The sequence below is a fragment of the Empidonax traillii genome, unplaced genomic scaffold, assembly GCF_003031625.1.
Source record: "Empidonax traillii isolate 1590-97213 ecotype Southwest subspecies unplaced genomic scaffold, ASM303162v1 scaffold784:size441917, whole genome shotgun sequence".
In the NCBI taxonomy this organism is placed as follows: Eukaryota; Metazoa; Chordata; class Aves; order Passeriformes; family Tyrannidae; genus Empidonax; species Empidonax traillii.
This window is the reverse complement of record NW_020955977.1, coordinates 38483-62422: the sequence shown is the minus strand read 5'-3', so window position 1 is coordinate 62422 and position 23940 is coordinate 38483. Positions and strand designations below refer to the sequence as shown.

Here is a 23940-nt window from a genome sequence, read left to right as displayed (position 1 = left end):
CTACCTTTTTTCCTGAACAGCACATGTTCTCTGGGGAGCTGCTTTGGAAGCTTTATAGATAGGCAGGATAAGAACACACTTCCCCAGTTTCAGTCAACAGTTTCCACCTCCAACAAGCTGCAAAAAAGAAAAACCATAAGCGATCTCCCAATAAAAAAGTATTTTCAGTGGCTGAGATTAATTTTTGCCTCTTTTTAGGATTTAATGTTGGCTAGTAGGGGACCCAAAGACATCTTGAGGAGGCAGCTGCAACAGTAGCTTCAGAAGGACAGCTGGAGATAAACCCTTCAAACTCAGGCAAGGAAACTTGGAGTTCTGAAAGAAGAATCCCATTGCATGTGGGTAAGCAGTAACTCAGAATTTTGTCACGTTCAGACGATTTACACTCAGCTTGTGGCACTGCATCTTTCCAACTAAGTGCTTTCTCTCACCAATAAGGATGCAATTTCTCAGTTCCCCCAGGAGTTTATTACTCACATATTACTTACACTTCCTTGACCTTTGATAAGAAAAATTCTTGTCATCTTGTACATTTTCAAAAAGTTTTTAAGAGATAGTTTTTCAGTGCTGTTGCAACACTTTTGCTACCTCTAGCATTTGTTTTGATGGATTTGGAACTGCCATACTATAGTTCAGCCTTATTGCATGTCACGTTGATGTAATTTCCATATGGTATAGCAGTGTAATTAAAAAAAGAATTTGTCCAGAAAAATGGACAGGGAAGAAAATTAAGGTGCAAAGTAAGCAACAAGTATTTAAACAGTGCTTAGGAGTTGCTAATGGACAATACTAGATTTCATTTTGCTCCTTCCCAGCCTGATTTCCACAATATTTGAATCAGGACACTTTTACTTACATAAGCACAGAAGACAGGACAAAGGACTCTTTGTGTGTCTCTCAAGACAAGGGAGGTAAGTATGTGAAGCACTTCCAGAGGAAGAAGTCCTGCTAGAGGACCTGATCATAGTTAAGTGGGCAAGAATACCACTGCAAATTGTAAAATGAGGACCAGGCAGATGTGCAGACTTGTATTAAAAATAAATTATTTTCCCTAGTTTTTTTTTCTGATGTTCAAACAGAAAACAATTTGGTTTTAGCTGATGCTTCTGAATTTCTGTATATTGCTGGCCTGCTGAGGAAATTTCCAGTTTTTAAGTCGGTGGGGTAAGATCAATCAATGCATGGGGTTGTTCACTACAAGGCCCAGGTAAAGTGTACCACAAGTGAATAATATCACTCCAGAACTAAGCAAAGTACAAAGCCTGAAGAAATAGGGTTATTGGTATTAAATGTGTGAGCAGTCAGATGTGCAGTTAGTTTCACAAGTGTGACACTTGCTAGCTGCATCCTCTCAATTCCCAAACAAACTGCACAGGTGTCTGCCCAACTCCTTAAAGATAAATATGGAATATTATATAAAAGAGCCACCTAAATAATTGCTTTGGAATAAAAAATGAGATTAATTTTCAGATGCAATGAACTGAACTTTGCTTTCTGTTTTGGGAGTGTATTCCTGAAGAAAGGAATAGTTTATTCTGCTTCAGCCCAAGCTGGAAATGGTGGTAATTTTCCTTCAAAGTGGCAGTTACAGAATGCCATTTAAAGTAAAGATTTGTTGTTCAGCTGTCATGACCACGAAGCGTTTATTAATTTTTGAATATGTATTTATGGGGTTCAGTTTATACCGTGCATGACAATTTAGATGTTTGATTCTTAAATGGAAGAAGTATAAAAGTGAATATTGTTGTTTGCTTCTTGAATCATTGATTACACAAAATGTCTTAAACATCAGTATCTAATAGTAATAATATCTTTTTTGTTGTTTCATTTCTAAAAAATCTTTTCCTTTGTAGAGTAATTTTATTTCAAACCCTTTACCATGAATAACAGTAGAGATTAAAAAAACAGGATAATGAATTACAGGCTGAAGATAAGTCAAGCAAGTAGGCAAACACAAAAATCCCCTTTATCAAGGGAAATGGTGACAAAGTCAAATTATTTTGCTCAATTTTAAGGCTAGGAGTCACATCAGCATCATCATCTGCCAGTATTTTTATGTATGTTCCCGGCACCTGATAAGCTTTCTAAAGGCCAGCTTGAAATCCTCGTTAAAGCTCGTGTACAGCAAAGGGTTGATGAGGGAGTTGACATATCCAAGCCAGGTCAAGAAGTCCGCTACTTCTGGAGAGACAGTGCAAATGTGGAGACCCACAAGAAGTTCCTTGATGAAAAAGGGCAACCAGGACAAAATGAAAGCACCTAAAATCAGCCCCAAAATGCGAGCAGCCTTTCGTTCCCGTGTCGTGGAGATCTGCTGCCGGTCACCAGCCAGGTCCAAGTCATTCTCGAAAGGCGGGATCCTCACGGACGCATTAATTTTGTCAAAATCTGTGGTCGGGTCAGACGTGGAGAAGTCCGAGACGCAGAATGTCTGCGTGAGCTTGCAGCTGGCAAAAGAGTTTTGGCTGTCTGTGCTCCTGTTGCTGAGGTGGCGGCTTGAACCCCGCTTTTGGTAAAGGCTCTTTGCAGCGTGGTAAATTCTGTAGTACAAGATCAGGATCAAAGTCAAGGGTATGTAAAACGCCCCAAATGTGGAATAAATAGTGTAGATTACGTGATCGTGCTGAATGCGACACTCGCTGGGAATACTGATGCTGTGGTGATTTCTCCAGAACAAAGGGGGCATTGATATGAAAATGGAGATAGTCCACACGGTGACTATCATCAGCCCAGCCCTCTTTGCCGTTCTTTTCCTGGCATATTCAATAGCGTCTGTGATTGCCCAGTACCTGTCCAGGGCAATGACACACAGATGAAGGATGGAACATGTGCAACAGGTCATGTCGACGCTAAGCCAGATCTCACAGATGAAGTATCCCAAAGTCCATTTATCTATCATTATGTAAGTGATGCTCAAGGGCATGACGAGAACAGCAACAAGGAGATCTGTCACAGCTAGTGAACATATGAGATAATTTGCCGGCTGGTGGAGCTTCTTGGTTGTGGAGATTGCTGCAATTACAGCAGAATTCAGCAGCATAGTCAAGGTTGTGATTGTGGCCAAGGTCAGAGTAACAAGCATCTTTTCAGTTACTGTTTTTGGTTTTGCAGCCACACTGGCTTCAGTGGTACAATTTGTGAAATTCATTTTCTCCTCCAGGATGCAAGAAGGTGCTGCTTCAGGTAATGAAGGGTTGCAGGTTCAGAAGTCATCCATTTAGAGAGATGTTCCAGATGCAATTTTTTTTTATAATCCCATATTCAACACAGCAGCAAAAAGCTTCCAGGTTTCCTCCTGTTCATTGTTTTCCTAGAAGATAAAAGCACATCTATTAGTCAATCAAGGATAATCCCACCTTTTGGTACAGAGTTCTACATTTCTAATATTACTACCTCAAATAAAATGTTGGTCTGTTTTTCCTTCTTTTCTCTTCTCTTGCCTTTTCTCCCCCCTTTTCTCTGCATTCATGGTTCACTTTTTTCCTTCTCCAAAGGGCCCTTTGGGCCAGACTTCCTGCTGATGTGAAATGGTTATTCTTTCTTTGGTTTTTCGGATTTTACTTAAAGTGGGAGGTTGGACTAAGGGACCTCCAGAGGTCCCTTCTCACAAACATGTCTGCGATCTTTGTGAATTATGGATACCAGGAGCTAGTCTTTTTCCTGCTTGTTAAAATACATTCCAGCAGATGAAGAGCTGAGGAAATTTGCCTTTTCATTTCAATTGCTGTACAAGAATCAATTACTTTTAGATATCACCTTTGAAAAAGTGCAGCAGAGGCATGCCAGCATTTCATAGTTTTCCATTCTGCTTTTTCATATCCATGTCTGTATTAATATATTTGAAATTGTGCTTAAAAACTTCTCAGGTTACCTTTATCATGCAGGTTTCAAACAAAGTTTAAAACTTTATGGCAAATGCTTAGTTTTACACATCACTTCAGTGTTGCTAGGAGCTTATATAGTTTTGTCTAATTATTCCTGACATTTCACATAGCTCACTGTGAGCATCTTTAAAGAAGACAGACAAAAAGATTTTGCCACTGCTTTGAGATTTCTATCTAATTGTGCTCCCTGTCAAGGAGTCCAGTGTGATGCAAGATATGAGTAATAATTAAAAAAAAAAAAAGTTTTATGTTGTTTCAGGAGTTCATATGTCGTTTCGGTACATCCCAAATGCTGCCTGAAGCCACAGTTAGCAGTCCATGAGATGCAACTTGGGATACGCCCTGGGACTTTGCTTACTCATTTGTAATTTACCTTGGCAGAAAGGACTGAAAGTCTGAATCTTTTTCCATTAATATAAACAGAAGGATTCTTTCCCCTGGGTTCATTTAGCAAAGAGTAACGAGGCTTCTATGCTGGTGGTACAGGCTCCCTCAACAGGCAGGGGAATAAGATAGCAGCTGCCAGAAATACACTTGTACCCTCTCAAGTCTTTAAGGCAGATGTTATGGACCATGTCCTGGAAATGCTAATTTTCTCTATTTTGACTACAAGTGACTCCTCCACAGATGCATTTAGAATACACACCTAATCTTTAGATGGCTAAATTTGAAAGGTAAAACCCATTCTCACTGGCACCAGTGGGATTTGGATTAGGCTCTGAGAGAGAGTTTGCATGTGCAAGCTAATAAGGAATTAAGAAACTGAACGAGAAATTCTGAATTTAAAGATAGTCAACTGCTTAGCTTAGCTCTGTGTACATATGCTCTTATTCAGAAATTGGAGTGCCATCTTCAGATTGAGCTGAATAAGGAACAATCAAAAATAGAAACTTTAGAAAAAACTGCTATTTGTGGATAGGCTCAAGGAAAGCAGATCTGTATTGTCATAGATTCTGGGTTAGCAAAATGTGAGTTTTAAATTCTGCCCAAGGAACAGAATTACCTTCCCCCCAAAGCAGACTCCACTCTTAAAGAACTGCTTTAAACTGCTTTAAAATATGAATAGCCCTGGAGAAAATATCAAGCCTTCTTAATAAAAAATGACTGGAGAAGTCAGATGGAAATCCATCCATCAGTCTTCAGGACTGGAAATGGCAATTTGACTGTTTAGGCCTAAAGTCAAAACTTCAGCTCAAACCTTTTCACAAATTGTTCATGCGAGTCTTCTCTGCCAAGCCAGATCCTGATTTCCTTAGTTTGCACCCTTACTGTGTCTGATGCTATGACCAGAGGATAAGGGTCTTCTCTACCTCCCTGAACTCCTGGAGCACAGACCAGAAGCAAATGTAATCAATAAGCTTTCCTCAGCATTTTCACTTAGCGAGTGTACCCTGCCCCACAAGCACACTGGTCCAAAGACACTTGAAGACACTGTGGAATTCGCATGTCCTCCACAAGCACTTTTGGAGCCAGTCCACACACAGGAGAGCTCATCATACTTCTTGATGTAGGCAGCATTTCTTTTTCTTGTCCTTCACTTCTCTGGGGGCTCTGAAGTTTCATGGTCCTGGCACATCTCCCCACACTTTGTCTTCCCCACCATTTTCTCTGCTGAGCACTGCCTATATGCATCCTTAATCCAGTAGGAACTGAATTGCTGTGGTTCTCCCCCAGGATGGCCTTCCCCACTGATGTATCCCTAGGGAAATCCTTTCTGAACTCTACCTGTTCTCTGTACCACAAGGATACTTTGAAAAATTAAGTCATTCTTTCCTTAATTAATTTGTCTTTAAATAAACTTAATCAGACCAAGAACCAGGTTTCCTTTAGGACAAAGGATACTGGTGATAAAATGGGAGAGTTTGGTTACTTAAATCTGCTCGCTGCTCAGTGGAGCCAACATTCTTTTCCTTGGAAAATCACTGCAATAATTGAAGACAGCGAAAAATATAAACAAAACATCACCCTTGCGGAACACCAGCCTACAGGTACCTCAGACCAGGCAAGGCCATCGGTTTATGGTCCAAACCCATCAACAGGGAATTAATTCAGTTTTAGTTCCCAAGCTCCTTATAGGAAATGAGCCCTTAGCAATTCAAACAATATAAATAGTACATACAAGAATGGTATTAAGCAAATATTATTAAGAATGTATATTTAAATGCTGAAAAGTCATTTCAGTTTTTAAGGAATGAAAGTTTCTTCTGCAGTTTAAGCATGGGCCTCTTGTCATTCCTGACCCACTCCATGAGGATACACACTGGCATTATAACTAGTTGGTTATAAGTAGACTGTAGGCTTTCTGGCTCCTTTTTCCTGCTGTTCCACCCTGCCTGCTCCTCTTTCCAGGCCATCTTTATTTCTACATGATCTAATCCCAATTCCTGCCTTCCAGAATGCACAGGGTTCCATAGCCCCCACTGTTCACCTCCCAGCCCCACCTTCTGTGCTGGAGCAGCCTCAAACTCCCTTGACCTGCTGCTGCCATCTCAGCCACTACCTCCAGGGGCTCAGCCAGGGCTCCTGTTAAGTTTCCCACAGTGCCTGTGTCCCAGCCTCTCCCTCAGTGTCCTTGCTTGTCCAACTGTCATTTCTCTACTTTTCAACAGATGGCACCCATATGGAGTATTTAGGCACAGAAAAGAGATGGGGTTTTAAAATGGGAAGTGATTTACTAGGAGATGTCAACGACTGACCTTGCTTATTAATACAGGGCAGGATTGAAATGCTACTTATCGTTAATCTTTCAAAATGCAGGTGCGTTTGTGGTCATACCACATGTGTTAACAAGGAGAATCTTACTATCTCTAGTCAAGAATAGCTGGCTTCCACCATTTCTATCACTCGTGTACAATTGCTATATAGAGGATTGCTATCACTATAGTAATTGATTGTGGTTTTCTAAATGACGTCTTGGAAGGGACATTAATAACAGGTTTTTAAAGTACTCTCATCAAAGGCACTGCCATGTTTATGTTTTGCAGCTGTATTCCTTCAGGCTGTCAGTCATTTCCTACAGAGAGGATTTTACACACACAGACTAATTTCCCACATTTGGTGAGAGAAACTCATCCGGGTTCCTCCAAACAGGAATCAATTATGTTTCATATTAGCTGATTATTGTTAATGGCATTGAGTGCTGTCTAGGAGGAAAAAAGGGGAAAGAGGCTGATTAATTGTCCCTTAAAAGCAACTGGACAATTTTAAGCTGCGAGATGGCAATGTCCATGTCTGCTCCTGCCAAAAAATATCTCCCACTTCTCAGTAGAGGACCGCGGTGTAGCAGAATAGTCTGCATTTCTGCTGGACAGACTGACTCCCGCTCCTTGGCCACTGAACTTTTCTCCATTTCATAAGAAATGGAATAACATCAACTGCAAGAGAACAAGTGGAACTGGCACTGCACCTGTGTACGTGCAGCGCAGGTTAGTTCTTTTACATCCACAGTTCTACATTTCCTCTAAGCAATTATGGCACTATACAACTGCCACATCTTTGTCCCCTTGACAGCATAAACTAATTTGACTTTGTTAAAGTCTGAATTGGTCTTTCAATATTTCCATGATTGTACCTGTGAAGGGAAAGAATCTGTGGCATAACTTGTGAGACAGTTTATGGAAAATATAACTTAGCACATTTATGATAATGCTAATATTTCAAACTATGGAAAGATGCTAAACTTCCAATGCTCTTCCTTCTTATCTCGTAGAGGTTATCTCTTCCAAGTTTATATACAAACCACTGAAATTCAGGCCTTTCACTTCAAATTTATTTTGCAAGATCTTGCAATTTTCTAGATCATCCTGCTTTTGTAAAGTCAAAAAATCTTTTTGGACTTCATGGTTTCTTGGTAGTCAAATGGCAGAGCTGAGTTTAACTGAAGTTTGTAAGTTTTCAAATACCTTGTACTGTACTCTGGCATGCTGGTGTTGCTTTGGGTTTCTGAGGATCTCAGTGCTGCTCCAGAGGTCACATTACGGCAGTAGTCTTAAGTGGATACAATTTATGGAGGGATGGCTGGGTTTTGCAGGTGGTTGAGATGGAGTTATATGAGAAGCGGTCGAAATTCACAGAAAAGCAGAGGGGAGCAATAGGGATGCTTTGGGAGCACGGCCTCGCAAGAACCACAGCACCTTTGTTGCTGCAACAATAACTGCATATAAAACTTGTGGGAACAAGTCAAACCAGCAGCACCTGCATTCAGTTAATTAGAATCCAAAGGGAGTGTTTTGGCCTTAGAGCTGAGAAGGAGTGTGTGAATCAAAACACTGAGTTTGCAAAAAGTCCTGGGAATTCTGGTTAACTGAATGACAACAACAGGTGCTGTTTATCAAAAGAACCCTAATAAAGGGGAAATGCAGATCCTCTGTGGAGGATCCTGAATCATGGTGTGTGCAGCCTCATTTCTTCATTGTCTATAAAGCTGAGCTTGCCTACATTAACTGTGTCAGAAATTCCAGATTTTTACTATGGATGTTGCTAAACTGGGACTGATGGGGAGAAGGTAATTTGGTCAGGCTTGTCCATCTGGGAGGAGGCTGAGATGGAGAAAGAGAGGGTCAAGGCTAGTGAAAAGAAGGATGAGAAGTGGAAGAAGGGTAACAAGTCAAAAAGGGAGTATGCATTGCTCACCCATAGCCAAAATCAGGGCAATAACCTAACCTGTTGTCCAGACCAGAGCACATGAGTCAAACCTGACATCATGTCTAGGAGGTCTGGGGGGTCAGGGGCTTTTCCCCATGCTGGCTGGCATAGGGAACCAGGAGATAGAGGGATGCAGCACCCTGGTGGTGCTGTGTTGATGCCTGCACCAGGCCTGATGGCTTTGGTAGCTACCCATCACCTCCTCAGGGCAATGAGGTGAGTCCATGGCATCTTGCCTGTGCAAGAGCAAAACTAAGTGCTCCTGCAGGCCAGCCGTGTGTGTGTGTACAGTAACTCTCATGGCTCTGCTTATTTTCCATTGAAAATTAAATGCTGTCTATAGAGTTGCTCAAACGGCAAGCTGCGAAGCGGTGCTTAGGCACTGTTATTTCTGCCCCTGGATCTGATCTCTTATTGCTCTCCATCTCTTTTGATGAAGAGCCCCTAGGACAAATGCCAGGGTGACCATGATGTTTTAACTCTCTCAACATCATAAGGTGTATCTACCCTTGCTTGTCAGGGAGGCTTAACCTTCCTTCCCAGTGGACACTGACAGCCCAGAGGATTTCCTTCCCAAGTTAGAAGCCTAAGAGAAAATTGATAGGAAAGGGGAGGTGCTGCCTCCCAAAAAACCCTGGTGCAATCTGATCTGGAGTCAATGAAAGACACTGGAAAGAAATCCATCCAGGATGGAGGTAAGCTTTTCTGGTGCATATCTTGGCACATGCAAATGAGAAACAATAGTTAGTGATGATCTTCAAACCATGTTCCCTCCCACAAGCAGTGGCATAATTATCATTCAGAGATGATTACTCATTTTTATCTACTTTCAATATAAAAATTAGTAAATCTTAGGCAGTGAAAGCTCCTAAGATGCTGCTGAGCTGCAATCTGATATAAACTAGGACTCAATGCAGATTTAGTCCTGTTTTTTGTCAGACATAAATAAAATTCACTGTGGTGGTAAAATATACAGATTTCTCACAAAAAACCTAGACTAGCTGCATACTCTAGTTGTAATAATTTGTAATAAATAATACTCTAAGTTTATAATAATTTGCTTTAAAGAGACTATCAAATGAAAAACTAACTTTAAAACTCATTATCACTTCTCATAACACTTCAGACCCTTTGCACTGTACATTTAAAAGGTCTCTTTTGTTTTATACTACACAAAATACCCGTGTGAAGGTCAGCTCATTCCTTGCAGTTCACTTCACTTTACCCTTTCCATGCCCTACCTTAAATTCTGAGATGTTTAACCTATGGACACCAGAGGCTGTATTTTACCATACCATGGAGCCAAGAGACATGGGTAGCTGGATCTTGCAAAGTATTTTGGGGTAGAATTTGTAGTACAACCGTACACTGTCAAAATATGTAAGTGCTGCCTTTCCCACCAAGTTGTGGCAGGAAGATCTTCTTCCTGTGCCTCTTCTTTCTACAGAGATGCTTTATGGAGATAGAAACCTTCTTTCACTATAAATCTGTGCCTGACAGTGCAGAAAAGAAAAAGATGTTTTGATTTGTCTCTATTTGTTTTGCAGACTGCATTTGTATAAGTGTTGAAATGAGCTGGCTTGGTTATCAGAAACATCATGTTACATTAAGGTGGAGTGCTGAATGGGTTAATTCACCCAGCCAAGAAACGGTAGATTCTCAGCCTTGGAGTTCCCAGTCACTGCAGCTACATGAGTTACATGAGTTAACCTGACTAAAGTCAGCTGAAGTGCTTTCCCCTGATACATGCACGACATCTATGCTAACAGATTGTTTGATTGCCCCTCAGCAGCATGTAGCTGCTCCAGAGCTGTGTTTGTCAGCAGATCTTGTCTCAGTGCAATGGTGCTCTTGAGCCCTGGATTTCCTAATTTATAGACAGCCAGACCCGGGAGACATGTAACCTACACACTTAACCTCTCATCTTGAAAGAAAAATACAGTCTGCACAAGTTACTGACCCTTGCAACCTTCATGCTAAACTATCACTCTCACATATTATTCTCTGATTTTTTTTTTTTTTAGAAAACTTGTGGTTAAGACTGTCTTCCTTGAACTTCATATTTCTAAATGTTTTTCACTACTAAAGAAGACCTTTTCTTTGTGTTTTTGGTTCTACTTGTCTTTGTACAAGCATCTTTACAAGATGCTGGGTTACCAACATTCCCTCTCCTCTGTTTGTATCTAAATTTTTAAAGCTTTTAATTTTTTTTTTTTTAGCCTATATGCTGTTTTATAAGATTGACTATGGCAGTGATCCCTGCTATGGACGTTTTTTATAACAGAACCATAAAAATTTGAAAGACCTAATGACAGACTCAAATCTCTCACTCCAGAACACGTGATTATCCCAAGGGAAGACATTTGCCCTGGGTTTTGTGCTGCTGCAATACCCACTGCTGCTTTTGGCTTGGCTGTTTTGCTCTGCACTTCCCTTTTGTCTTACTGAATGGTTCAGCAAGGCACACACAGAGGTACAAAACAAAAGAGAGTTGATGCTGAGTATGGGTGAGTCCTGGGGCCCTTCATAATCCTTCCTCCTACAGCTCAACCTTCATTCAGACTATTTATTCATTGACTGTGTGACTAAGACCTGCAATCAGGTAAAATACAGGTGGGAGGACAGCTTGGATAATGAGATACCCTATCAGACATCGGCAGCTAAACCGCAAGATCGCTCCCTATAATTCGTAAGAAGGAACGGCAGAAAAGTGTGCCATTTTCAGCACTTACAGCCTTCCTTACAAGAGCAACACCTGGGATGATACTTCACTGATGGGTGGTCCAGGGACAGCTGTTCATGAAGCTGGTCAGTAAGGTTTAACTGTAAAATGAAGGCACACAATGTATGAACGAGCAGGCAAGTCCACCCCCAAACCCTACAGTTCTTCCTGCAGCCACATCACTCAGTATGCCAGACAGCAGCCAAGATGCAGATCCATCCATAACACGTCCCAGAAATATTTTCCCAAAGCAAAATAAACTAGAGTCACATTGGCCTTAAAGCTAAAACACAATGACAGTAATTCTGACTCTAGAGGCCATGCTGTCACAACAGTGGAAGACTGGTGCTGAAGAGATCCCTTGTTTCATAGCTGGGAATAGCATAGACACAATCTTGGTGTTTGAAGGAAATAGAGAATCATACAACAAAGTACTGGAGGACTTGCAAGGAGAGGAGTTAGCTCTCTTATCTTCTGAAAAAAAATAAAATCTCTTGCTTTAAAATCTGTATCCAGCAACAAAATGTTTCAGTGTCCCCTTGGTCACTCACAGTTCACTCTCTCAAGTAAGAAATCTGTTTCCCCTTTTGAATGAACTTACAAAAAGAAAATCCATTATTCAAACTTATTTTGACTAATGTTTACTCTTTAAAAAAAAAAATTCTTGACTTCCTCAGGTTGTAGTTACATGGAGAATGGAAAAACTATCCATAGAGCTCCAGAAATGGTAACTTTTTAAATAATATGAGCTATTTTGAAGGTTAATATCCTTTGAAATAAAAATGTTTTGTTTGTTTTGTAAGTAGAAACAAAACTGCCTTGTTGTGACTCTCGACCCATGGTCTTTTAGAACAGAAATCATGCAGAACCTGTAAAATTGTTTTAAACCAAGAGCTGTTTATTAGAAAGCAATCTGTTTCATTTGCTAACTATTAAAACACCTCACTGGAAGATCCTAAATTCCTCTGAATAGGATTAGATCTAATGTAACTAGACAAAGTTGGGTTTTCTCCCCAGCTGGCAATCCTTTACTCTCTTAGAGTTGAAGATCCCAACACAGTTTGCAAGCCTAACACTTCACATACTGAACACAGGCCCTGAAGGAGGCACAGTCCAGTTCCTCACTTCTTAACACCTCAGGGGAGAAAAATGCAGTTTGTGACTGGGAGACTGTGTAAAGACAATGGGATTGACTTGTCCTGCTGCTCCTGCTGCCCAAATGCTGAGTCGGGTCTAGAAATTCAGCAGTGCTGTGACATGCCGATGAACTGGGCTTATTATCTCTAGGCACGTGCCTGAAATCCTACTTCATCTTCACCGTTTTATGGCTTAAAGGAAATCTAAATGTTTCTGAAAGTGCATCTTTTAGGGAAGACTCATTCCCTGTGGTGAACAGTTACTACCTCGCCACCCTTCCAGTGTCACCTGTGGCTTTAAAGGCCTCTGTTTTCATCAGTTGGGCCCTCAATCTTCTCTTTCCTAAGTGAAGAGCCTGAGCACTCATTCCTCGTACTGATGAATCTCATATTGTTGTTTCTCATACAGAGGAAGAAGCCTCTGTATGTATGTTATACAGGTGCTGCATTATTAAAGATGCTTAGGTCACTTAAGTCCTTGAAATTCTGGCCTATAAAATCCCTACTCTTGTATAAAGACAGTGAAACATTAGCTCCTGGGTGCATAAATCCTTTCTGAATATGGGTATGAGGCTTCTAAACTAATTAGCTGCTTTAGTTTTTCTTTCTGAGGAGTTTCTCAGGCTTGGAGCCCAGCCACGCAGTGCAGCACGAGTGGCAGGGTTAGGAAACTACTGGCAGGAACCTAATACATCATGGTCTGTCGTAGTTTCGTTGCTTTGCATTTAAACCACAAACTAGAAAAGGAAGCATCTGCTTTTCAAGGTCTCCCAAATGCATTGAGAGAAAAACCGCAAAAAGAATCTGTACTGAATTCTCACCTGCGAATGCATTTTCCATCTCAATTTCTCATCTTGCTGCTTAGAGACATGTCAAAGACACACAAATATTTACCGATGAATATCATATATTCAGCTCTGGGGAAATGGTGCTATTTGCATTTATATGGAGACTATCACTTTACACAAGGTAAATGTCACTGTACATGCATTCTTTTTCCAGTCAATATTTGTTTCTTGTTGCTATTATGTATCAGGAGACTGGTGTCAATGGGGTCTATTTAATCTCCACAGGACTTGGTTCTGTACACAACTGCTCTGCAATTCATAAAGGCCTCAAATGAGCAAATTTGACAGGCTAAAACTTAGTAGTCCTTGAAGCTTGATCTGAGATCCTTTGAAATCGATGGAAATACTTCCACTGTGAGCAAAAAGGTTTCAGATTAAGCCTTAGTGAATATACACCCGATTTCTCACTGGTAAAATAATGCAGATGACTCATACGACGGCTCGAGACTTGGTTTGAAAGGAAAATTTTGTGTGACTGAACAAATAGTTTTCTGTAGCAGAAGGTACTGTGGGTCCTTAATCATGTACAAAAATGTCTCATATTGGTGAGAAGCACTGGGCTGGTGGCATGAGCCTGCTGCCTGGGACTGCGAGCGTGGGATTTCCATCTGGCCAGTGTGCTTGCTGCAAACGCAGGAGAAATGAAGTACTGACAGCCCACGAGGTGTACAACAGCCTAAAGGTCAAGGACAGACTCCTGCTAAGTATGAGAAAACACTTCTTGCACAAGTCCTGGGTGCAAATCCTGCTGATGAAGAGGCATTCAGATATTAGACTGTCTGAGCTCTGACCTCCACGGTGGCCTGATTCACCCTCAGTCTGCCATGTGGGAAGAGGGTCCAAAGTTGCTGCAGTACATTTATGGTAATGTGAGTTTGTATTTGAATTGAACTCATGCTACCATCTCAGTCTTAAGGCAAACTCTTGCTAAACTTGGGCCCTGGGCCATGGTTTGAACAAAATTCTCAAGCTAAACCTGGTCAATCGCTCCTGAAAAATCACATGAAAAAGAGACTTACTGCTTTTATTTCCAGAACTTTGCTGTTGGTAGCGGAAGCCATGGGAACTAATAGATCAATGCCAGACACTCACTCAGCTGACAGCACATACAAATGACTTGTTGGTTACCCATATAAATACAGCCACCGTTGTGATACCACAGTTACATTATTCAGGGTCTTAGTGGTAACTACTTCTAGCTGTAGCTTCCATATGAAGACACACTTTTCCCCTGAAACCCTTACTATACACACAACCAAGCTAAAATGTTTAATTTTGTCCACTGCCTGGAACAACCAAACCATTGCTCTGCTTTTGGAGGCTTTTAGTTGCGACTAAGATCACACAACTGGCACTGTAACTACTTGTCTGGAGTGCTGTGTAAATACAGAATAAGCAAAAAATCATTATGAAAATAATTGAATATCAGTGATTTAAGGCATGTCATTATATGAATTAGTGATAATTAGCTGTCAAAACCCAAAAGCACAATATAATTAACCCACAAATACAACATAAATATAGAATAATTACAAAATTTCACCCACTGTAATGACTGAGTTGTCCTTTAGCAGATGTAATAAAACACGATGAATCAAACTCCGTTGAAAGTAGTGTACAAGAGCTGGTTTGTATGATGCAGAAAGAAAAAGGACAGTATTTGGCTCTAATTCTCAGCAGAATGCCACTAGAAGTCATACGTTTTTCAGCTACAAACTACATATACCAAATTTTTATTTTCCCTTTTTGTAGTAAATTGGTTATACTGAACACAGAAGACTGTGGTTCTTGCTGATAACATCCTATTCACATAGCCTTTTGTTATAGAGAAAAATGTTTATGTGAACATGTCTTGCCCTGGATTTCATTTTGCTGCAGCAGTTAATATTCATAACAATTAAGAGGTATTAATATCATGCCAACAAGGAAAGGGTCATGGAAAAAAAAATTAACCAGAATACCCCCTCAATGCTCCCCCCAGGTGCCTGTCTCAGTGGTAGAAGACTGATTTTAAGGGTATAACACATATTACAACTATTGTGAGCATTTCAAATGTATTCTTCTCACTAAGAACAATAATAATTTCTGGATTAAACCAGAGTACTTTAATCAGCAGCACAAGCAAAGCCTTGATTTACTCTGACACACAAATGAAGGGGAAGATGAAGGGCTAGAAAATGGAGAGTGTCTGTTTCTTTTGCTTTATCAGACATTTGCTTTCAGGAAGCTTGTGTAGATACAGGCTTGGGTATACAGGCTTACTGTGGGATCAAGGGTGAATATAGCAAAGCAAAATGCTTTAAAATTCATCAGTTCTATAAAATTAAAAGAGCATACATTATCTCATACAGTGACTAAAAATATGTGTATTATGTATATTTTTTACATACAAAACTAGCATGAAATTGTACAATCAGCACATTGTTCCCTAAATATTTACTGAAAGTCCAAGGACCTGAAGACCCTCATTAGTTTGAGAACTTGGGTTCTAACCATGAACGCTGTGACTGTGCTGACTCACCTGCCCCTGAGGTGACAAAAGGAAAGGAGCTGACATTGCATGACCCCTGTTCACTCCTGCAAGGGCTGGAACAACACTTATATGGCATTTAAGGCTTCCTCATCCCACATGGGAAGACCTTCTGTCTCACTTTCTAGATGCTGTCAGCTTTGTAGCTGATACCCAGCCCAGCATTGCTTGCAGTGAGAGATGATAGGCAGCATCCACTCAGACAACAATATTAATCCTTTTTGGACAAGCTGCCAGGCTTGATACTCCTCCTGCTTCATTAAATGTGGACATTGCTCACCAGGCAACACTGCTTCTCTGTCTCCAAAGCAAACATATACCAACCTGTGTGAGACATTTATTGGATGGAGAGTTAATTTTTGAACAGCATGGTCCAGAAGACCCTACCAGACTGAGTAAATTTTCCTTGGTAAAAGCTTGTGCAAGGTAAATATTCTTCCTTCACATAGTGGAATCTCTAGGACATTATACCAACGTAACACAGCAGAACTTGGGGTAAGAAAAGGAGCTGCTGTGATTCTGTGTCACCACTACCTGAGTTTATTTCTGGACTTACATGGCACCGCTTATGATGAGGAATTTAGAGTTCAGAAATCAACAAAACAAAATAGATTTGATGGAATGTGAAATCCTGACTGGCCTTCACAGGAGTGCTCTGCCCCTGCTGGAACAGCCTATCAGCACACCTGTCCCAGAGTTTGGGGCATTGAGTTTGTCCTGTCCTGCTGAGGACTTCCCCAGTGGGTCCAAGGCGTAGCCACTTTCCACTGGGAGCTTGTTCTGGCACCTGAACACATTGAGAAAGGAGATGGGAGGGTCAGAGGCAGACTCTTGAGTGCTATGTATTGGCCATACTCCATTACCCTTTGTCTCCAGCTGCAGCATCCTTGGTGGCACTGAATCACAGAATCAATTAGGTTGGAAAAGACCTCTGCAATCATCAAGTCCAACTTTTGACCAGACACCACCATGTCTACTAGACCATGTCACTAAACACCATGTCCAGTCTTCCCTTAAACACCTCCAGAGATGATGACTCCACCACCTTCCTGGGCAGCCCATTCCAATGCTGCACAACCCTTTCTGCAAAGAAATGCCACCAAATGTCCAGCCTGGCACCACTTGAGGCCATTTCCTCTTGTCCTGTCACCAGCTGCCTTGGAGAAGAGGCTGATTCCCACCTCACTACCACCTCCTTTCAGGTAGTTGTAGAGGTCATCCCATGGGCTGGGGGACACCAGTGAGTGACTGCTCTCATCCTAAACACTATCTCAGGGGCTCAGGCAGCAGAGCAGGCTGCTGGGGTAGTGAATCTTATCCCTCATAAACCACAAAACACTAGAGAATAACTTCAGATAAATCCCTGGAGAGATGCACCAATCTGCTGTGCAGCCTGAGTAATCCCAAACTCCAGAAGAGACTGCAGCTACAGGTGGCCAGAGGCTGGCATTGCCCTCCTCCTTGCCCACTCTTTGTGGGATGACCCGGCCACAGGGCCCTTTGTGGCTCTCCCCACAGTGGTGGGGAAGATGCTGCACTTGGGATATGCTGGAGGATGAGAAGCAGCCAAATGCTCTGGAGGCATTGCAGCACCTGCTTATGCAGAGGTGCTGGTGACACAGGGACTCCTCAGCTGGGAGAGATTCTCTCAGGGCACCCAGTGATTATAAAAGGGAAACTAAAACAGCTCGAGTGTCTGCAGGGTGTTGCAGCCAATTAAATATGACAAAACACAGTAGACAGTTTTATATGATCTATTAACTATATTAGACCTTCACGTTGGAATAATTTATTGCTGGATTCTACACAGCCCAGATAAAGTTCCAAACATACTCCAAAAGGTTTTGGTCCTTTGCAAGGGCACTGGCATAGAAGATACATCCAGTCAGATTCAGTAGGAGCTGGAAATTTACTCTGGAGGCTATCCCAACATTGTTAAAGGAGCAGCTGTAGCCCTTACTCCTAGTTGTCTTTTGTCCTGCTGACAATGCTGGCACACTTGGTAGGAAATGCCAGTCCAAAAGAGTGTTGAGGTTTTGTGGAGAGTGTCCAGCAAGTCTTAGTCTTTTCAATGATCATGTGAGAAGTACTCCATGTTTCAAATCAGTCTGATTTACTCCTCACCTAGCAATCTGCTGGAGCAGCACTGGTTGTAGAGAAGACGACCTCAGGCATATTCATGCTGGTGGAGTCACTGCCTGCTTCATCCAGTGCTGAAGGGTGGCAAATATACCCCAGGGCTGAGTGCCTGCAGGAGGAAAATGAGGCAGTTCAGAAGTTATTTGTAGGTGTCTCATTTCAATTGTTGCAAGCAAGAATGCTTGTGCTGCTCCTCACGCCACTCTGCATTGAGGAAGTGCAGGCACTCACCTTTAATGGATGATTGCTCTTGGATGAGTTTGCTAATGGCTGCAGTTATGTCACTCATGAAAATCATCTTCGAGATTTCTGAAAGACCCCATTAACACTGCATTAGGATCCTGATGGCTTTCATTCACTGAATTATTAAATTACTTAAATTTTTTAAACATATCAGAATACCTTCTAAATCAAACGTGACCTCCCAGTCTTCTGTGAGAGAGGCTGACCTTGAGTATGCTTCCTGGGGCTGTTGTAGCCTTGCTTCTCTCTTCACACATGCTCTCCCTGCAGCACTCAGCCTTATACCTTCAAGAAAAGTGGTTTTGAGGGAAGTAGCATGCTAAGTGGTTTTCTTTTTTGTGATTTATCCAAGTGCCTGTTTGCTCCCACATGCTGTGAGTGGATAATAGCAGTTCTCAATCAAAGTTAAAATTACTAACGCTCTTGTCTGTGAAAAATTTAGTGCAGGAAAAAAAAAAGGTAACGATGCTGCTATACTACCGATCTTACTATGGTTTGCCTTATCTTCATCCCTGCATCTTTGTGAGCGCTGTTATATTGACTGGCTATTCCAGTTGATCTCTCAGCTGAAACCCAGGAAAGACAACTGTATTTGCTATTTTGCTGAGATGGTGAAACTAGTGTAGAAAAAGCCATATAAACAGAAACAGAAAAACAACGTTGTTTCAGACACAAAGTACATCATGCAGTAAACACAATTCAACAGCATACTGACAGCACGGTGATTAGCACAGAGAATTACTCCATCCTCCTCCTAAATATATGTTTATAGCAGTAAATTTTGCCTACGTATTTCCTCATAGCTGGAAGCTGTTGAAATTATTTGGCACAGGATGCTGGAGTAGTTCGAAGGAAGAAAAAAAAGAGCAACAACAGCAGCCACTCTCATTTCAAGTTATTGACACTTCGGTGTCTTTCTGAAGTCCCATCATACACAGGCAACATACCATTAATTCTCTTTTTCTATTGTGTTCACTCTAGGGTCTTTTGCGATAAAAATATTGACTACTTTTTAGTTGTAGTCTGCTACAACCTTTTGTCAATGTAAAAGGGCAGAGAGTTGATCCTTTCACTTACACATTCTCAGTCTTCTGCTGAACACATTTAATTTATGGGAACTGGAAAATGGGACAGCATTAGAATTTCATATATTCATGTACAAAGTCATTTCAGTTGAGATAGATGAACTCTGATGGATTACATAGCGTCAAATTATATGCTTCAAATTATATAGTGTAGTGATGGAGTGGTTTGACCAAGTCACAGTAGACTCCTTATCTGAAAAGGTCTTACATCAAGCATCTGAAACCACCCTAGGGCACTTAATCAAAACCAGTCTGGTTTGTAGGGGTCATCAACACGCATAGACTACTGCCTAAATTACTCTGTCTGTATGGTGAGAGTAACTCAAATGATTGCTTGCTAGTTAGTCTGGGATCAAGTCACTCTTTATCAGAGTGCCTGGTCTCTGAGACACTGAAGCCTCCAGCAGATGGATGAAGTTATCTTTACTTCATTCCTGTTGGATACTGCTAGTTCCTTGTGGTGCTTTAGAGAATAATTAGCAAATTTCAAACTTTACCCTTAAGATATAACTCTGTGCAAAGACTGTTCTCCCCTGTGTCTTGGATGTTTTCAGTGTGCCCCGGTGTGTTCTTCCCTGTGCTACAAGGAAGCTTTGCTTGAGCCTGTTGGCTCCAGTTCTCAGACATGCAGATGCATGAGCTCTTGATATCACTCCATACCTTCTTTCACAGGTCTAACACAAAGCTTTTGGCAGACAGTGAAAAGACTTCCATTTTCCCACAAATTTTGGAAGAATCACTCCACAATTCCTCAAATCCAATTTTTCCAGGACTCTATGTTTATTGCTTCAATACAAACCTAAATTCAGAATGTCTTAAGCACAAACTTAACATGAAATAGGACAGTATTTCCAGAGGCACTTGCTGGGTGTGTTGCCATGCTGAAGATGAGACAGGTATTTAGTTCCCAGTGAAGAATCCTCAAGGATTGCCTGCACAGAGCCAGCACAGGTGAGGGCTCAGAGGCCAAGTACTTAAGGTGCTGCCCTAAGCTGCCCATGGCTCTTTCCCAGAAACCTTGCAGTTCTGCGTGTGTTGGCCTTACAAGGCAAAAAGGGAGCTGATTTAATGCACATGATCAGGCACCCCTAAGACACTTCTTGCCTTAATTATATTTACAGAGGAATAACAATGAATGGAAGGAAAACTCTGCTCTTTGTCAGCACAGCTTGACATTCCCAGTACATTAGCACATTAAATGATCTCGTGACAGAGTAAATAAGATATGAATTACTTTTAAAAAGCTTTTACAACAAGGTTCTAAGACACTTCCATCTCAAGGGTGACCTGTAATTGTTAATAATTTGCAAAAACAACCCCATCAATGAAAATGAGGGTTTCAATACAATTATCATAAATGCTTCAACTAATCAAGTTATTTAGCACAATTAGATTCAAATATGCCTTTTCTTTTTCACCTAAGGCCCTATGACAACTGGACTGCCTGTATAACATAACAGTCAGTAGCAAACATCTCTGTGGAAGCCCTCTGCTTTTGCAGACAGCAGAGCTTCCCTGCTGAACCCAAATATTTTTGGGAGCCCTTCAAAAGCATCCAGCTTAACAACCCTTCTGGAGGCCCCATGGGTTGAAGCTGGATATTGTCCAGCTGTGGCAACCACAGAATCACAGAACAGTTTAGTTGGAAAAGCCCTCTAAAATCATCGATTACAACCATTAACCCAGCACTGCCAAGTCCACCACTAAACCATGTCTCTTAGTGCCACATCTACATGTCTTTTAAATACATCCAGTGATGGTGATTCCACCACTTCCCCAGGCAGAGCATTACAATGCTTGACAACCCTTTCAGTGAAGAAATTGTTCCCAATATCCAATCTAAACTTCCCTTGTTGCAGCTTGAGGCATATTCCTCCAACAGGAGGAATCTAGCTTAGAGACTGACCCACCACCTGGCTACAATCTTCATTCAGATAGGTGTAGAGGGTGATATATGGGATATATATCCCATATCTCCCCTGAGCCTCCTTTTCTCCAGGCTAAACACCCCCAGCTCCCTCAGCTCCTCTTCATAAGACCTGTCCTCCGGATCCTTCACCAGTTTCATCATACCCTCTCTACACTTTGTGTCACAACAGCAACTTCATTTTGTCTCATCACCTCCCGAGGTGTCACTTGAGCAAAGAGCTGACAGTTTGCCCTGGAGATCTGAACAGCAAGTCCAGATGGGCAGAAATGGGCCACATCAGGATACAGCGGTCTGTGAGACAGCTCCTGTGGCCAGGTGCGCCGGCAGCAGCGTACAACAGTCCCGTTGCATTTTGGATAGGACTTCAACATCTTAATGCAATTTTATGTAGGTTTTATTGCCACCCTCATTTCATACTCACCAAAGCCAGTGATTTATTTAATTTAGAACAGCTTTATTCAGAGATGTTTACCCACAGAGTGTCCCAATACGTAGGTGTGGGAAAGGAGATCACTTAAAATTTCTTTAAATTTTTTCCCTTGTTATTTTCAGCAGTCCTCTACTGAAAATAACTTGGAGCTGTGCATAAAGGCTGATTATCAAACCTATCTAGGGGATTGAGTCACACAGCTGTGCATCTAAATCTAAATTGGAGACGGTATTTTTGGATTATAGATGGCAAAATGGGAGAAGGAACAGCAGGGTGAGAAAGTAAGTGAAAGTATGACTTCTGCATAGAGCTGTGAGGTTTCCTCACCAATGCTGGCATAAGGGGAGGAAAGATCTCCTTGGCCTGGGAAAACCTAACAGCACAAACTGCATCCAGCTCTTGTTAAACTCCTTGCCCAAGAAGTGTGCACTAGGACAGCAGCACCACTCTTAAAAATACAGCATATTTTGCACCTGAGGAATTCAGAGTTTGACAACTTTATACCTTTGGAAGAAGCTGTGGATGACATGCTTGGAAGAACTGCTGTGACCTGCAGCAGCAGAAGTTGAGACCCAGAGCTGACACAGTTTCTTGATTAAGCTGAAACCAACACAGTAGAGCTACCTTTTCTCCGCAAGACCCAACCTCATAGCTTTGCCAGATTATTTTGACATGTTTTCCCCACACTGAGGATTTTAGCTTTACTTGTAATAACACCTTTTAGCTTGGAAACATTGTTGATTTCCTCTGCAGACTCTTTCCAGAAACGAAAAGGGGGGGAAAAAAAGAAAAAAAAACAATTCATTTCCAGACACTTGAGAGTACAGGATTGTTCAGGTGCTGAAGTCAATGCAAGGTATTAGATGATAAGTAGGAGGCTTAAATGTTAAAAATCTCAAGGTAGGAAGACAATGATTTGAAGAGGCCTTCTCTCCTCCAATACTACTGGGAAAGGATGATATTACAGTGAACCTCGTTAAAAAGGAATATTCCCAACAGAGAATAATTGATGCTAGTGCTACTGTCAAACTGAAGATCTGAGAGGGAATAATTACGTTTTCTACTAGGAATAACTTTCCATTTTGTCACTGCTTCCATACCTGAGCAATCCCATTAATCTCAAACATCTGTATCCCAGATCCTCTGCTTAATTTCTGCTGGGAATTGAGGGAAATAGCAAAACTAGCACTGCCAGAGATACAGTATCTGAATTTGATGCCCTTAAATCAGAAGAACACGTTAAAACATTCCAGGCAGTCTTTAATAACTCCTTTTAAGGCGCATGCAGATAGAAGAGAGTAAGCATACAGGAAGCAGGGTGTCTCATTGGGGGTGCTGGTCTGGCCACTCACTGCTGGGACAGGGAGTGAGGGATCCTATCCCACAGTCCTGCATGGGGTGTTGGGCACATCCACAGGGCTAAAAAATGCAAGCTAAGAGGGAGGGTGGCTCTGCTTGTTAGTGGGAAATTTATCTCCCCTTCTGTCTCACTGTCATTAGCTCTTGATGGGGCAATAAGTTCTTCCTCCAGCTTCCATATGGCTTCTGTAGAGGTTTCTATTTGGTCTTGGCTCCTAGACTAAAGGGAAGCAGTTAACTACTTCCCTTAAGTGTCAGCCTGTTAAGTCTAAGAAAGGTGTATGCTCGGGCTGTTAGAGAGAGCACATCAAGAGAAAGCATCACCTAGTGCTTCAAGAGAAAGCACTGGCCAGAAATGAAGGGGATTAGCACATCATCTACACAACTACAGCAGCTCTGATATTGCAAAGAATGAGACAGATGCGGGATGAACAGTTTTTAGACAACATGCTATGCTGCAAGAACTTTGTCAGATGATTTAACATTGGCAAAGAGAAGAGAAGTTTAATCGCTGAGAGCCGGGATGGGGGACACTGAGCCACATTTTATTGGATTATTATTGTTATTATTCCACAATAAAGTGGAAGTTTTGGCAGCCTCTTTGAAGAGCACAAAGATGCCACTTACAAGATGCTATAAAAATGCAGGAGTCAAGTCCTATTGGAAATGCCATGCTGGAAGGGACCTTAAGAGATTATGTGACCTGGCTCCTCTGTGAAGCAGGGTTAGCCAGAGCACCATGAGTCTGGGAGTGCAGCCTGTGTCTCCTCTTATCCAGAGCTGTGCTTTCAGGACCAGCTCCCTCCCCCTGGGTATGAGTGGTCCTGCTGCTTGCCTGCAAGCAGTGACCAGGCACCACAGGAAAAGGGAAAAATTGAAAAATTTGAAAAAAAAAACAAAAAAAACCCCAACACCAAAAAACACAAAAAAACCCCACAAAAAAACCCCTGAAACAAAACAAACAACCCCCCCCCCCCCCCCCCCCCAAAA

At 41.6% G+C, this 23940-nt stretch overlaps 1 protein-coding gene across 2 annotated transcripts in view; it reads right to left on the bottom strand.

Moving 5' to 3' along the window:
- Positions 1 to 1156: 1156 nt before the first annotated feature.
- Positions 1157 to 23940, bottom strand: part of HTR1E (5-hydroxytryptamine receptor 1E) — a 33243-nt gene continuing 10459 nt past the window's right edge. For both annotated transcript variants that reach the window (XM_027901429.1, XM_027901431.1), the window contains exons 2-5: positions 18306 to 18431; positions 18135 to 18212; positions 17889 to 18012; positions 1157 to 3310 (exon numbers count right to left, since the gene is read on the bottom strand). In XM_027901429.1, the coding sequence (XP_027757230.1) occupies positions 2054 to 3148 (1095 nt within the window). In that variant the 5' untranslated portion in view covers positions 3149 to 3310; positions 17889 to 18012; positions 18135 to 18212; positions 18306 to 18431 and the 3' untranslated portion in view covers positions 1157 to 2053. The remainder of the gene's footprint in view (positions 3311 to 17888; positions 18013 to 18134; positions 18213 to 18305; positions 18432 to 23940) is intronic.